Here is a 15,469-nt window from a genome sequence, read left to right as displayed (position 1 = left end):
TCATCAGCCTTGACATTCTGTCACTCTCTTCCAGTCTGTTAGGATGAGTAGCCTCTGCCACATTTGTCTACCACGATGACGGTGCAGAATCAATGGAGCAAAGGACTTGATGGACCTCTGAAACTGTGAGCGAAAATGAATTCTTCCTCCTATACATTGCCTGGGCCAGTTATCTGTCACAATGATAGAAGTCTCATTAACAAAAGCAGTGTCATAATGCACTGACCGCCAAGATCCAGAACCTGCCCATGTCCTTGCCAGTCCTTGGTGATCTTCCAATTGTCATGACTTTGTTCTTGCTGGATGGGGCATGCATCTGTGTCCTGGACTGTAGCTCCGTGCTCTAGATCTCCAAGGCCATGGTCTTACTAGCTTCTATTCAAGATTTCCTACGTAGGTCTGCCCAAAGTTTATTCTCAAGAATACATCTGACCACTGTCCTTCGACTCTGGGAATAGCCCTCTGAAGCTCCTACTGTTTGCAGAGTGAATCTGAGTCCTCCCTGTCAAATATCTGTCGGCTTGTCTTGGGTGCCATGCCAGCCAGCCAGCCTCCTTTGCATGCCAGTCAGGCAGAACAGGACTGCATTCCTTCGAGGTTGGTGTGGCACCACCAGTCACGCTCCTGTAAATGTCTATATACATACAAACAAATCGTGACCAAGGCTTTAGGGTTTTTGAGGGGCAGAGCCCGTGGGGCAGTTCTCACTACCAGTGTGGAATGGCTGGCCCTATCTGGTTTGTTCTAAACCCGATTCCCACCATGCCCTTTAGAGCGAATCCTGCTCAAAATCTGTCCAGAAGAGAACACACACACACACACACACAGACACAGATACACACACACCGACAGAGCCATCTTCAGCCACTCTCAAGCTGAGCACTCAAGTAACAGGTTCACCTTCCAACACAATACCTAAGACACCTCCTGGCACTCTCTACCAGACATGGGCCCTTGAGAACAGGGCTTGTAAGGTCTCAGTCTCACAGTTCCTCTCCACTGCCTACCATGCCCCATGTAGCATGTAATGGGAGCTTTAATGGATTGTCTTTGTAATGACTGAGGGAAGAAGCCGAGAGAGAAAACAAAGTCCTTCAAAAAGTCTGAGTGCTGGAACCACACACATGATCCTGGGGCTACAGAAGGAGTCTGCTGTGGAGGACAGTTAGCCAAAAAAGAACGTGCCAAAAAAGAACGAACGGCAGAATCTAAACATACTCTTTTTTCTCTGAGACCTTACATTTCAAATCAAACGACGAAAAGGAAGTAGAGGGAATGAGAAACCTAGCTACGTTAGCTACTGCTCCTACATTAGGTAACTATGGGCAGGGTGCAGGAACACAGAAATTATTGGAATTTCTCTTGTAACTTTTGTATTTGAGATACCACTGGCTGATGGCTCGGCTTCTGGGCACATCTGGTCTGTGAGAAAAACATTTCTAGATATTTCTCTAACACTTTACCCAGAAAAAGCGTGTCAGTAATTATCTCTCAAATGAATCAAGGTGTTCAAACGAGCGTTCAGTGCTTCTGAAAGTCTGCCTCTCAGGTCAGTCACTGTCAACATAGAAAATGCCTTATGGCACCTGTATAGAAGCCCGGTTCCTGGCCCATGGGCATGGTGGTAGCCAAGGGAGATAGATGGTGGATTTTGCCAGATAAATGTTGGGAACATTTTACTCTGAAGGTGAGAAAGCTTCTAACTCTTATCCACCAGGTGATTAAAGCTGTCTGGGGGAGAACCCACTGACCGGAGAAAACCTTTGAAAACACAGGGATTTTGTAGTGCACACACTAGATTTTGATGGATAAGGCAGAAGAATGGCTTCTCGGTATGTATCCCTTTACACTCATCCACAGGGCAAAGCTTGGTAAATTATGGAGAGCTGTTTTTAGTGGCATTAAGAGTGGAACCTCTCCCCCATTTTAGAAAGTTCTCAGAATTTAAAATAAATAATATTGTGGGGTGGGGATAATCCATGCATGTACCTAGAAAGAAAGTGGTCATGTTGACAACTGTATGCTCACAGTACAGTGCTGGAAAGTGTATAACTAACTCTGTTTTTTTGTTTTGTTTTTCTAATCAAAGACAAAACGAAAGCTTATATATCTTGAAATAATCTGTCTGAACTCTAAGCGTGGCCCTGCCCTCTAAATATTCTGAGTTTTGGGTAGGCCTTCTCACTGACTTCAAACCCACTAACTTTCATGCCTGAAGGCAAGTTCTTGGAGGATCCTAGGTCCCCTAGTGACGCTGGGAGGAAGTCCCTCCTCCCCACAGAGAGTCGCTGGTCTATGTGTGAGCACTGCTTGGGGACAGGAGTCTCAGCAACAGGCTCATCAATACACTTGAGCTCACTTCCTGCTTCCGAACTAAATAAAAACACGCAACCACATCCCACCAACTGCACATGGATTTGAACTCCACCAGAAGCTTTTTAAAGCTCGTTTGTTTGTTTCCTTCTTCAGAAAGTTTTAGGGCTACATGAATATAATTTTATGAAAAAAAACAATCCCGCTAAAGATAAAAACAAACAAAACAAAACACCCCCCCCCCAAACCAAACGAAACCAACTCAAAACTTCCCTCAACTCCCCCAATCCCAACTCCCTGGCTAAAAGCAAGGATTATTAGTTTAACTTGTAGATGAAATGAGAAACCACACATATATCCACGGGTGCTAAAGCAAACGCCTTCAGCAGATACACTAAGGTTTCAGGAAAACAGCTGCATATATCATTAGTGGGCTGGGTGCAGGGACACATGCCACGATAGAAAATAAGTTCAGAACGGGCCTCGGAAGTCAGTGCTCCGAAAGAAAGCATCCACTGTGGAGAACATTGCTCCCGTGGATTCGTTCTTTTTATTTAAAAGCTAAATCATCACTTCTAATCTTATTTTCTATTTCCAGAGTGTATTTATTAAAAAAGCGCAGATATCAAGGGACTGTCAAAACAAAACTTAAAAAAAATTTTTTTATCATTAACAAAAGTTAATAGGTCACAAGATCAAAGCTGGAAGGGCTACTTGGGAGCAACCTCAGGGTGAAGGCACAGTACCGTATAAGGGCACTGACTCTCTGGTATCATTCTCTCCACATAACACCTGGCTGCCTGGACAGGGAGCAAAATGACAAAGCTTCACCATCACATTAATGTCACCCTCCCCTTCCTGTACCCTGTCACGCCTGTGGGCACAGCAGGGGCTACTTACTATGGTCAATGTAAAACGTGCGGCCATCCAAGTGGATCCTCTCTTCCCAGCCAGGCTAGCATCCAGGACAAGGAGGGGGGAGAACACAAGCATCAGTTAGCAGTTCCCAAATCAGGGGAAAACACACACATCAATTAGCAGTTCTCAAATCCACGGTGGTGACACTAACACTCCAGGACCCTTCTCTGCTGGAACACCTGAGCACTGAGGAAATGCCAAACAATGCACAGCTAACAAGTCACGAAGGACCAAGCACCTCTCTCACAAGCTTTCACCATATGAAACACCAGCACGGGGCTCCCTGGGAACTTCAGGGCTGGAGAGACAGCTCGGGTCAAAAGCACCTGACGTTCCTGCAGAGCACCTGGGTCTGTTTCCCAGCACCTACAGTATCTCAAAACTATTCGTAATTCCAGTTCCAGGGGATCTGATGCCTTCTTTTGGCTGGCGGGCACCGGGCATATACATAGTGTATATTTACAGACTCAGGCAAAACAATAATATACATAAAAATAAACCTGAGAAACATTTGTAAAAGAGTTCAGGATAGGATGTTCCTTTAGTTAAAATCCCTACTATATACTTCAGGGAAGGAGGAGGTTCATATAACTATATCCTTTGGAGATGAATCTTAGCCTTTATCTTGTCTTGCTGAGATCTGAGCAGTATTGACTATACGAAGTGAGAATCATTTGTAAGAATAATAAGTCACACGGTAAGTGGCTGGGCAGCCCCAGTGCTGAGGACTCCCACCATTCACACTAAAGAACTAAAAGACTCGGGCAACAGACAGCTTTCCCTTGCTTCCTCTACCTGTGTATGTGGGTGTTCATCTATGCACACGCGAGCGCACCGGGTGGGAACGGGCGTGGTGTGCTGAGGTGTCTTCCTTGATTGTTCTCTATCCTAACAATGTCTCAGGGGAGCAGGTGCTTTTTTTTTCCCGTCTGATAGCCAGTTTGTTGTGGGGATTGCCTTTCTGCCTCTCCATTGCACAGCTTACAGGAAGGGTGCCACACCCACTCGTGGGGGTTCTGTTGTGGGCTCTGGGGGTCTGAATTCCATCCTTACACGAGTAGTTCATAGCAAGTGCTTCACCTGCTGAGTCACAGCCCCAACATTTGGTACTCGTTAAGGTCAGCACACCTCACCTGACTCAGAAAGAGATAATAGATTTTCTCTTGGGTTTTTTTTTATGAGGGGTAGGGTGTCTCTGTGTGTGTGTGTGTGTTTTGTATGTGTGCATGCCTGTGCAGGTGTACATGCCTCTGTGTGTGTGTGTGTGTAAGTCCAGGAGGGCACCGGGTATCCTGTTCATACTCCACCATGTTTCTTTGAGACAGGGTCTTTCTTTGACTGAGCGTGGAGCTAGTCTAGTAGCCAGCCGGCTCCAGTGACCCTCCCCTGTGTTCCCTATAGCACCAGGGGCTACAGGCGTGCATGTGGCCAAGTCTAGCTTTCCGTGTGGGTTCTGGAAATTCAAACTCGGATCCTAACGCTCGTGCCCCAAGCACTCTTTCACACCGAGCCATCTTCACAGCCTAAGAGATTTTCTTAAACTTTCAAAAGGCTCCTCTTATCCTCGGGAAATAATAACAACTTCCATTTAAAAACAGTTTGCTCAGGGTTGGGTGTAGTGGTGCATGTCTGCTATCCTAGAACCTGGGAAGTAAGACCAAGGGGGATTTTGAGTTCCAGGCTGGTCTGGGTCATCTAAATGAGTACTAGAACCCCAAACCAACCCCAACCCCAACCCAACCCTGTCTCCTCATCTCCAGCATTTTTTTTTTAATGAAGGGTGAGCCGTTGAAGAAGGCAGATAGTAAACGTTTCATCCCAAACCCAGTATAGACCAAATTATATCATGCCTCCAAAGGAGAACAAAACTGCAAAAACAAAACAAAAAAAAATCAAAGCACTCCCCTCAGGTTCATAAAGAGCCCACAACAAAGGGGAAAACGCTTTTTAAAAAAGATCTACAGGTTAAGTGACCTTAGAGAAACTTTGTGTGATTATTTGTGCCTTTTCCTTCCACAGTTTCCATGGCTTTTGTTCTTAGGACTTTGTTTGCAGTTTGGCTGGAGCTCAGGAGTTGCTAAGTTACAAAATGAACAGCACGCTGCTTAAATTGCCACCTGCAATAGTCGCCCCTTGCACATGTCCTATATCAAAAACGAACTGGCTAGTAATTAGAAGCCTTCTTTTACAAGCACTGGCTCATAATGTACTATAATGTACTTTTCAAACTGCCCTGGCGTCTCACCCTTCTAAGGAACATTGACCAATGGACCCAGAAAGCCTGGGGCAGGGGGTGCAGGCTTCCCAGGAACACTGAGAGGATAATCGTACACTCCTGGACCATTTCATGTCTCTGGAGTATACTCACAGGAAGAGGGCCCAGGTCATTGGGGTTTAAAGATGCTTTTGACCGCATGTGTACTGGAAATTTCAACCGTGGATCTTCCTGCAGGAAAAATGTACATGATAGTAGTTAAGAGGGAACCCCGTGCGCAGTCATTGGCACCTTCCGGTCCTCCATGCTCCCAGGCACCTGGGAGGGGATCCCAGCGACCTGCCTGCTTGGTAGAGGAAGCCTGGCTACCACATCTCAGGAAAGGGGAACAGGCCTCCGATGGGAGGTTAACTGTTTCCCCAAGACTCAGAGAAAGGGAAAGGGGAAAGGCAACCAGATTGGGAGAAGTGTGACTGTCCTCCAGAGAGGGGTGAGTGTTCATAGTCTCTAAATGTGACCCTTTAAGAACAGCAGTCCTTAGTACTTGGGCTTCACAGGTTCCTTCTGCATCTCTCTGACCAGAGAGTCCATGGGCTATTGCAGAGATAGCCTGCTTCATCCTATAAGTTATACGTATGCTAGCAGGCAACATGAATGAGATTACCGATCAAGCGCTGGTGATTAGGTTCCTGTCCCTGTCTTAACATAAACTTTGTAAGCATTTTTTCCTTAAAAAATATGCTCCTAAGAGGCCAGAGAAAAATCAAGGAAGGAAATATATACTCTGTCATCTTTGGTTATGTTTTCTCCTTTGCAAAAAAAAAAAAAAAAAAAAAAAAAAGTAGTTAGGCATCTGACCTTGCAACCTCCCTTGTCTCTGTTCCTTTAAATAAGAAAAACAGTATCAGAGACTCAGTTTCTCAAACTCACTTGCCCAAAGGAGAGGATCCAGAGTTGGGACTTGCCCCTTACACAGAGACAATTGGGGCTTAAAGAATCCAAAGTTTTTAAACTCAAAAGATTAGAAAACAAATAAAACGCAGAACGATGCCCAGTCAACCGGAACAATAACACCATCAACCCAGGTAAAAGCAAGCCATGGAGCCGTTTGACACTAGCTCCATCTCATCAAAGCAAAGAAAGGCTGCGCTGCTGCCAACTAAACCAAAGGCTTCATTAACTTCCCGGATCAACAGTGGAAGCCAGGAGCGCTGGATGATAACCAAGTGAGAGGTTTTTGGAAATAGCAAGAACAGAGAAGGGTACAAGCAGCCCTGTCTCTACAAGCGAGAGTAGATTTTAATTGAAGGCATAAATCATCGTAGTGTTGCTTTGTGAGGAATGTTGACCCTGAAGCAAATGCATCTTTCCAAAGGTTGAGATGTAGTCATTTGTATCACTACATCCGTGTAGCATATTGCAGCACACAGAGCTAGGCCAGGATTTAGGATTTAGAGAGGCCAAGAAGCTGATAATGAGGATACCACTTGGAGCTGGCTAACTGGTCGGAAGACTTAAAATGAACACTGAGATATGAGAGGTGATACCACAGCTACCAAGGACCCTTGAAATCCCAGGAAGCCAATGACCAAGTCAGGTTTACAGAAAGCCCAGCCATGGAGTGAAGTCAACTGTGCAAGACTATTGGCTCTGTGGGCCACAGATGGGTGATGCGGAGAAGAAAAACAGAAAGATCCTAAGATCAATGAAAAGTACCAGGCCCCGGGGGAGGGGAAGAAGGAGGGAGCCAGCTTTGTAGGTCTGCTAAAATGGCTTTGTATGGAAGCCACACTTTCATGGCAGAGCATGGCAGGCCCAGGCCAAGGATTCGTATTTTATCATAGTAACAGTAGAAAAAAAAATGACTGCAGCTGCCCGTAGTCCGTATATGAGGACTATGTAGTGGTAACCACTGAGGGTACTGTCCCTTGGACAACCCAAGGAGGTAGGACAAGTGACAGACATGGCAGCTGGGGTCTGCTAACACTTAAATGGTAAGGTGGAATACTAATGAGATCTTCAATGACAAGAATATCAATCAATCAATCAAGCAAGCAAGCAGATGAAACACACTTGCCATGTCTACATTCCCTCTGGGTAGGTGTGTGTGTGTGTGTGTGTGTGTGTGTGTGTGTGTGTATGTATGTATGTATATATAAATATATAAAATACAGGAATACTGATTGGTCAAAAGAATCCTAAATGTGCTTTTTTTCCTTTAGTCTCAGCAGGCACGCTAGGTTACAGTCGCTTTGGTTAGTGTGAACTTGGGTAGCTCTAATTTAACTTAATGCATAAAGTCTGTTGTAAAGACAGGCCAATGCTTTGTCTTGTGAAAGGCATCAATATACAAACACATACACATTTAGCTGCTCCCTTAAGAAGGGGGAATGAAGAAGGGTCTCTAGTGACTCCCAGCATACATTGCTGTTGGTGAGGCTAAAGCCATCCATTATTATTAATTTTTTTAAAAATGTGGTCATATTTAATTCCAGTTAGACAGCCTTCATCCCTTGTGTGAATAAAGGCTGCACACTGTAGAATGATTCTAACTGACTCACTCTCCAGGTCTAAAGGGGATGGCGGCTTGGGTCTTTTCACGCTTCCAGAGAAGGTCAAGAACCAACAGTACAGGATGAAGAGGGAAGAAGTGTGATTTTCACTGTCTTATCGGTTGTTTGTCCCTTGTGCGTTACAACACTCAAATCCAAGAAGAATACACTGCCCTCTCTGAGTTTCATATTTGCCATCTGCAAACATGCCTGAATTCAAAAAGCGTCTTTTCTCTTCCTGCTTCTCCCACCCCTCGTCAAGACAGACATGCAGTTAGTTCCGAATCTGCTTTTCTCTAAGAGAATGCGGTATGCTGTCCGTGTTTTTGTTGGGTCGGGATAACACAGCTGTGTCAGCACATCTGCCTGCTGAAGAAGGGAGGTATAACTTGAGGGAATTCCAGTTGCTGCTTAAGAACTTTTCAACGGTAGCTGCAATGAAGTGTTTCAATAAAGTAAGTGTTCAAATGAGCGAATCGGTCAATGGCCAGAGTCTGGGGTAAAGAGAGACAACTGGTGATTAAAAGCAGGTTTCATTTGGCACCGGTGCCAGCAGTAAAGAAAGTGAGTGCTATTTAAAATCAATCCTGCCCAGCTGCACTTACGCTGCAGTTGGGGCGTGAAAGGCTGTGAAAAGGTTAGGGGATTTCATTACTAAGCTAGTTCATATTACTAAAATCATAGCTTATGTTGGCAAGCCACAGTGGCTCCATTCACTAATCCTCTGACTTTTATGATATTTATCCCCTATCTCTGGAGCTCTGATTTTTTTGGCTAAGGGTTTGGAACCCCAGCAGAGCTATGGAAAATGGGAACACCAGAAGGACTGCCCAGGTTCTGTGTCAGTGACAGAAAAAAAAAAAAGACCCCAAACCAATCTCTATGGTTCTACTTGCCAAAGAGCAGCTCTCTTGGCCCACAGGCCTGTAATACTATCTTCCGACTCAAAGGTGAGTTAAACAAAACCTCCCTGTCATTCTATGCCTCTGAAGTAGTTATAGGTTTACCAAATGAATGTCATCAGACCTTGATGGGAAGGCCCTTGGCAGGCAGGTAAATTCCTTTCTCTGCAAAACAGGGAAGGGCCCCCCGGAGATTGGAGATTGGTTCAGTTCTCACCATGGGGTGTCTGGAAATTTGAGTGCATTCCTGATTGTCAGTATATTGGGAGGGTCACAGGCAGCTATTAGCATTCGGCGGTGGGAGCCAAGGGTGTTGAGCATCCCGCAGTGGAAGGCATAGGCCTGTCCCTAGCTGCCAAGAATGTCCTTGCGGGGACATGCTGCACCTCAGCCCACAGGACTTTAGGGAGCACGGTCTGACTCTCAAGGGATTGAATTAACATTACACCACAGACTGAGAGTAAATGATAGCCAAGGTCACCTTGGTCGAAACCCTTTCCTTAACACAATACCCCTGGTCCATCAACTGGGCAGTCACCACAGCTAGGGACAGGAACCAGTAGTGCACGGGCACAACTGATCCAAGACCGAAGAGTCATCCAGGGAAAACTGAGGTTAGTTTTGATGCTGGAGGGGCAGCATGAAGCCCCAACTTTGCTCTACACAGTCAGAAAAGTGAAAACCTGCTGCATCAAAACCAACCAGAAACAAGAGAAGAAATTCAGCTTACGTACAGAGTTAGGGACTATAATGGAGGAATGTGGATTTCTAGCAAGAGCTCTGTGCTGCCTTGAAGAAGCTAGCTCTGAGTATGCTGATGAAACAAAGATCTGACAGAGGGACATGATCTGATGGTCATTCACCTTGGCCTCAACTCATTTCTCCCAAGTGCAACACACAGGCTCTTTCACCCGTGTGAGTGGATAAAGATCATCAAGGCGAAAAAAAAAAATCAGTTAGGTCAAAATGTTCACTGGGAAGAACAGTCAAGTCTTCACCAGGTCACTAAGGCAATTTTAATTCATGAAAAAAAGGAGAGAGAATATAGCACAGAAATTCAGACCGCTTATCTGGGATGACCATTAGAGAGAAAAGGGTGGGCAGGGCAAAAAGAGACAGGGAAAACACTAGTTTCAAATGTTACCATTCCTAATACAATGACTACTAGCCTGAGAAGTGTTACAATGAAGTCAAAAGGCTAGCAGGGCCAAGGTTGCCCTTACCCTCAAAATGGAACAAATTCTTAAAACCAGAGCTTTGCAGGACTGCCACACTGGTAGCACCCCCAGCTGTGTCTGAGCATCCGAGGTGCCCACCAGCCCCTCAGGACACTCGCTTCAGAGCTGGTGATAGAACTCCGCTAGAAGGAACGCAAGGATTGAGTCGGAAAGGAAGAGAATTAACCGGAGCTCACAGTGAAGAAATCGGAGCCAAATAAAAGCAGCAGCCTTACCCAGGTTGTAGTCTTTGTGTTATGGTCAATGAAGAAGGGTCGGCCGTTGGGGGCTATCCTCATCTCCCAGCCTGGTGGCAGGAAGCTCTGTGTGACTTTGTGTTGTGGTTTGGGGGAGTTGTAAGGTGATGGCTGAGGGGACTGTGGATTGGAAAGGGTATCTTTCACGGCACGGCGGATGGGTGAATCCTTGGCACCCTAAGGAACAATAACGAGTGTTAGAACTCTTCACCACGGGCCAATCCGACACACGTCACAATGCAGCTGGTACTGTAGAAAGCTCTTCCTCGGAGACCAATGAGGGAGAGGCTCCCCCAAACCCCCAATTACTTCTCTATCTACTTTCTAACCAACCCTAACTTTAGGCCTTTCTATTGGTTAGATAAGCAATGATATCAAGGATAAGCAGCTACAATTCTTTGCCAATCATGCCTGTCAAAAATACCATTTTATGGGTAGAGATTTCAGAGCAGAGCAAGACAAGTCCTTACTCTCAAAGAGCCCACAGTCCAACAAATACACTGCCTGGTTTTAGAGCCCGGAAGGAGACCTCCATCAATGGAGGCAGCCACCTGGAATGACAGTCATTATCCCACATTCCCGACAGTCTGGAGGTGCTGTCACCAGCTCCCACTATGTCAGAGCACTTTAATTTACTCATGTCTTCTCTGGCTTTTGAGTGTCTGCTGTTTATGACGTTCAGGGCGGTCACTAAAGCATGTCAAGGATAGCGTACAAGCAGATGTTCAGCAATGATGAAAGAGATGAAAATGCACATTAGAAACACGTACCCACACAATGGAAGACAAGACCCTACAGTCAAAGAAAATATGAACAAAGTGATCGCTATGTTATGAAACCCAACAGAAGCATGGCTACTCGGAAGAATGATGAGATCTGATGGTGTGACAGGCAAGAAGGAGCAACACAACATGGACCGCACAGGTTCAGCAGAGAGCGCACCACCGGCCACACATGGCGCCAGCCGAATGAGAATGAAGATTATGAGAGAGTCCAGAATGTTAGCTGACTGAGACCCCAAAGCATTTGGGCAGCCTGCGCAGAGCAGCCTTTGCCACCAACACATGACTGCTCAGTGTGGGGCTGCCTCTGGAACAGAGTCCAGTTTAGGGAGAAGAGAGAAGAGAGAATGAAGAGAAGCCACAGGACAGAGATGACCCTGGTTAGACGAGGCGGCCCTTCTCACCTCCAGTGGGGCAGATAAAGTTACTGTTGGCGAGCTGAGGCTACGGGGCCGGCGGATCTGGGGTTCGACTAGGTGGTTGTTACTGTTTGTGGCTGATCCGGAGGCACCGTCTTCTGCAAGCTAGTTTGGAGGCAAAAACAAGTTAGCTCTTTGTATGAGGATCTCCCTGTGTGTGATGAGGAGTATGAACCCCAACAACAACAACTCACACAGCCATAATATGGCTGGCCTATTTAAAGCATACAGGAAATAATTAAAACTAATAATGGGGGGGGGAGGGAGCAAAGACTTGGGAGACATATTCAAGAGAACAAAAACTAAGTCACTGGCCAACTAGAAACTAGCCTTGGAGAAGAAGAGACTTAGGGTGTGGGAGGGAGAGAGAGGGAGCCATCCATGGTCATAGGCTCACTTTCTGAAAGTATATTTTACGTCACGTTGGATATACATATCCAAGGACCAAAGTCTTCCTCAGGCAAATATTCTACTGAGAATAACACATATCTTTGGTGAGGGCTGCTTTCAATGCAGGCCCTTCATAAGAGGACATGATCACCGTGCTAGGCGGCTGGTCGTGACACCTTGGCTGCTACGGTCCTTGAGTCTGGGTTGGGTGGTGATCTTCCTACCTGCATGATTGGCCGAGTCCAAGTTGTGGTTCGATTGTTATGATTGACATAGTATGTGCGTCCCTTTGCATCCTTTCTTTCTTCCCAGCCTGAAGGCAGGCCCGGCGTGGTATGTACATAGGCCACTGATGGCTGTTTGTGCAAGAAATTATTATTATTTAACAACTAGAATTTGTTTCCCTGACCAGTTTAATAAAGTAACGTCCACCTAGAAATTATATTTCTCTGGGCAAGGCAAGTTAATTCTGTTTGTACAGAAAAAAAAAAAAAACCCAAACCAAACAAAAACCAACAAAAAAACAAACAAACAGAAAAACCAAACCAAAACCCACAACCCACAAAGACTATCTGGAAGTCAGAAACAAACGGATTCTAAGAGCGTCTACTCTCCTGTGAGACAAAAAGGCATCTACATTCTTACAAAATCATCTCTTAGCCTCTGAGGTCTTAAATTCAGAACCATTACCAAAGTATGAGTAAAGAAAAAAACAATGTCTCATAACCTGGTCCAGTTGCTAAAGTTCACATAGTTCAAAAGAGAGTCTCAAGCCGCCCAACACTTAGGCCCAGAAGAGGAATGCATGCTGCAGGCACTGTTAGACAGCTGGCTTCCACAGATGCTCAGTGCACAGCTCTCCCTGAGGCCCGGTGCACACAAACGTTCAGGGCAAAATGTGACACAGAGTCTCTCCTCTGACTTTCACTCATGTACGGAGACATAATCTGCAGGGTCCTTATAGTGTCTTTGCTGCTCAGCCCAGGAGGTCCCCAAGTTCCCTGGTGAAGGATTCCTATGAAGCCTCATATTAGAGTCAGTGTTTATACCAGTGTAATGACATAGGTTATATCCCTGCCATAGTCTGTGATGTCTAGTTTGAGCTATAGATAGTGCAAATTCTTTATTCTCTGTCTTCTTTTTTCCCTTTCTCTCTCTCTCCCCCTCTCCCCCTCCCCCTCTCTCTCCCTCCTTTTTTTTTTTTTTTTTTTTTTTTTTTTTTTGAGACAGGATTTTGCTACGTAGCCTCGGCTGGCCTAGAACTCACATGTAAACCAGGAATGCGTTGAACTCATGGAAAGCCTGCCTCTGCCTCCCCAGTGCTGCCACGTGCCACCACACCCAGTATGAATTCCATCCTTTTAAATGAAGAATTACTGAGATTTTGCCTTGTGTAAGAAGCAGCGTGAGTCTGTGTGAACAGGTGCTAGAGTAAACAGGATGTCTGCGTGACTGGCAGAAAAGGGATGCCCAGGGCGAGCACTAGCCTAGGAATGCCTGCATCCATGGAACTGAATCACGAATTGTACTGGGAAGCAACGATCTAGGGGAGGCGTTCAGAAAGACAGTACCTACCAGGGCCAGCAAGACTTCTGGGAGGTTGAGGAACAGCCCTGTTGCTCTGGGGGCTGTTTCCCCTGTGGGGTCTTCTCCCACCAGTTCTCTTAAGTACCTCAGCCGGTGCTGCTTTCTTGGAATTAGGCTGATCATGTGACTCTTCTCTTACTGAGCCTTCTTTCTGTCCTTCCCTAGCTACCCTGCTTACTATGAACTGCTCTGGTGAAGGTCACAGCCACAGAGTCCTCAGTGCCCCGTGACCCGGAATTAGAGGAAGCAAGAACATGCATATTGCATTTGCCAAGGACTGTGACTGAAGAGGCCCCTCTATGGGCTTTCCACGCTCAACAGCACACTCCAGAAAAATGAACTGGAAAACTAACTGGGAAGCAGCTGACTCGGTGGTTATTTCTAAGCTATGTTTATCAGGCAGGGAGAGAGTATATATGAGGAACCTTCTTGCTAAAAAAATGCTCCTTGACATTTTCCCAGAGACATCCTAAAGGATCAGGGAATTCCAAGAGCAACGAACCACATAGCATCCTGAATCCAGGAGCAAGACAAACACCAACAAAGAGATGTAAGCTGTTATGACCATGAAAGACAGACCAAGTGGTCCACAGCCTAAATGGAAGACACCCACAACAAAGCCCTACCTCCCTTCCAGGGTTTTAATCTGGACTGGCTGGAAGCCTAGTCTGATGTTCTGTCATCTAAGCAAATAGACAATACGTTTTGACTTACTGTGGCTTAAATGAGCACAATTGCTTTGACTACATGGAATATTAAATAGCACTTTTTACTGTTCTCCTTTTTTTTTTTTTTGATGAGTCATGTTTTAGGGACAGGCCATCTGATAGGTTCTCAGAAGACACAGGTCTAGAAACATTGAGACTTTAACAAACAATGGCAACGTCTGTTCTTGGAATGGATACTTTCTGACATCCCTAAATGCTTAGATGTGTTACAGTCTCAGAACTGAACTGTCAGCTGCAACAACCTCCGGAGCTCTACCAATAACATGACTAGTTACACAAAGGAGGCTAGCAGAAAGAATTCTGAATGTGTCTAAAATGAATTAAATAGGCAACTGGTCATTTAGTCACATCTATGCAAGAAGCTGTTATTAAAATACGACCTGACAGCATCCTTTCAAGACAAGCATGTAGAACAACTTGTGCCAGTGATTCCGGCTATTACTAAAACACGGCCACCCAGGGCACATGACCAGCAACGACAAGACTCAGCTTCTCCAGGCGGCTCTTGGAAGAGGCCCAGGCTTGGGTCCAATGATTAGACTTTTATTACCTATGTGAATGATGCATCAGCTCATCTCGAGAAACAGGTTAGGTAAGCCAAACATACGCTGAACATAACATTTGAGTTTTCATCCGAAACTATATACACTGCTGGGCGTTTTCATTCCAAATAGGCCCTCACTCCAGCCTTATGGAGGCTGGGATCCGCTCACTACAATGAAGAACAGATTATATCGAGACTGAGGGAGTCTGACTATCCTTTGATACTGAGCATCATAGATGCTCCATGACTCACCCAGACCCAGCCACAGTGGTATCTCAGGATATTTTTAGAATCTCTTCAGTGAAGATCAAAGGGTTTTGCTCCCTCGCTCTTTCTATCTGAAAGGGAGAACCCTGGTGCAGCCTGTAATAAAGTGACATAGTGTGCAGGCTTCTGCCATAAATCAAAAGGTCGGGACTCCTCAGACGAGGATCAGCACTTTTGGGAGGAGCGCTACATAGAAGGACGGTGACCACACATAGTAGACAGTGTGGGAATGCCCGTCAGCATGGGAAATGTGTATAAACTGTGGTGTACTTCCACCGCTGAATGCTGAATGCTTAATAACATAGCTGAGAAAAACTAACCTAAGTTAAAAATAGTTTTCTGAGCATAATGTATGCAACATCATGCTGGTTCCCCCCT

At 45.6% G+C, this 15,469-nt stretch overlaps 1 protein-coding gene across 25 annotated transcripts in view; it reads right to left on the bottom strand.

The window, feature by feature from the left end:
• Positions 1–15,469, bottom strand: part of Nedd4l (neural precursor cell expressed, developmentally down-regulated gene 4-like) — a 333,347-nt gene that overhangs the window by 33,231 nt on the left and 284,647 nt on the right. For all 25 annotated transcript variants that reach the window (XM_030250638.1, XM_030250641.1, XM_006526376.4 and 22 more), the window contains 5 exons: positions 12,190–12,321; positions 11,561–11,680; positions 10,354–10,551; positions 5,600–5,677; positions 3,214–3,268 (listed from right to left, as the gene is read on the bottom strand). In XM_030250638.1, coding sequence (XP_030106498.1) covers positions 3,214–3,268; positions 5,600–5,677; positions 10,354–10,551; positions 11,561–11,680; positions 12,190–12,321 — 583 coding nt within the window. The remainder of the gene's footprint in view (positions 1–3,213; positions 3,269–5,599; positions 5,678–10,353; positions 10,552–11,560; positions 11,681–12,189; positions 12,322–15,469) is intronic.

The sequence above is a fragment of the Mus musculus genome, chromosome 18 (assembly GCF_000001635.26).
Source record: "Mus musculus strain C57BL/6J chromosome 18, GRCm38.p6 C57BL/6J".
In the NCBI taxonomy this organism is placed as follows: Eukaryota; Metazoa; Chordata; class Mammalia; order Rodentia; family Muridae; genus Mus; species Mus musculus.
Note: the sequence above shows the minus strand (reverse complement) of the source record. Positions and strands in the feature narration are given on the sequence as shown.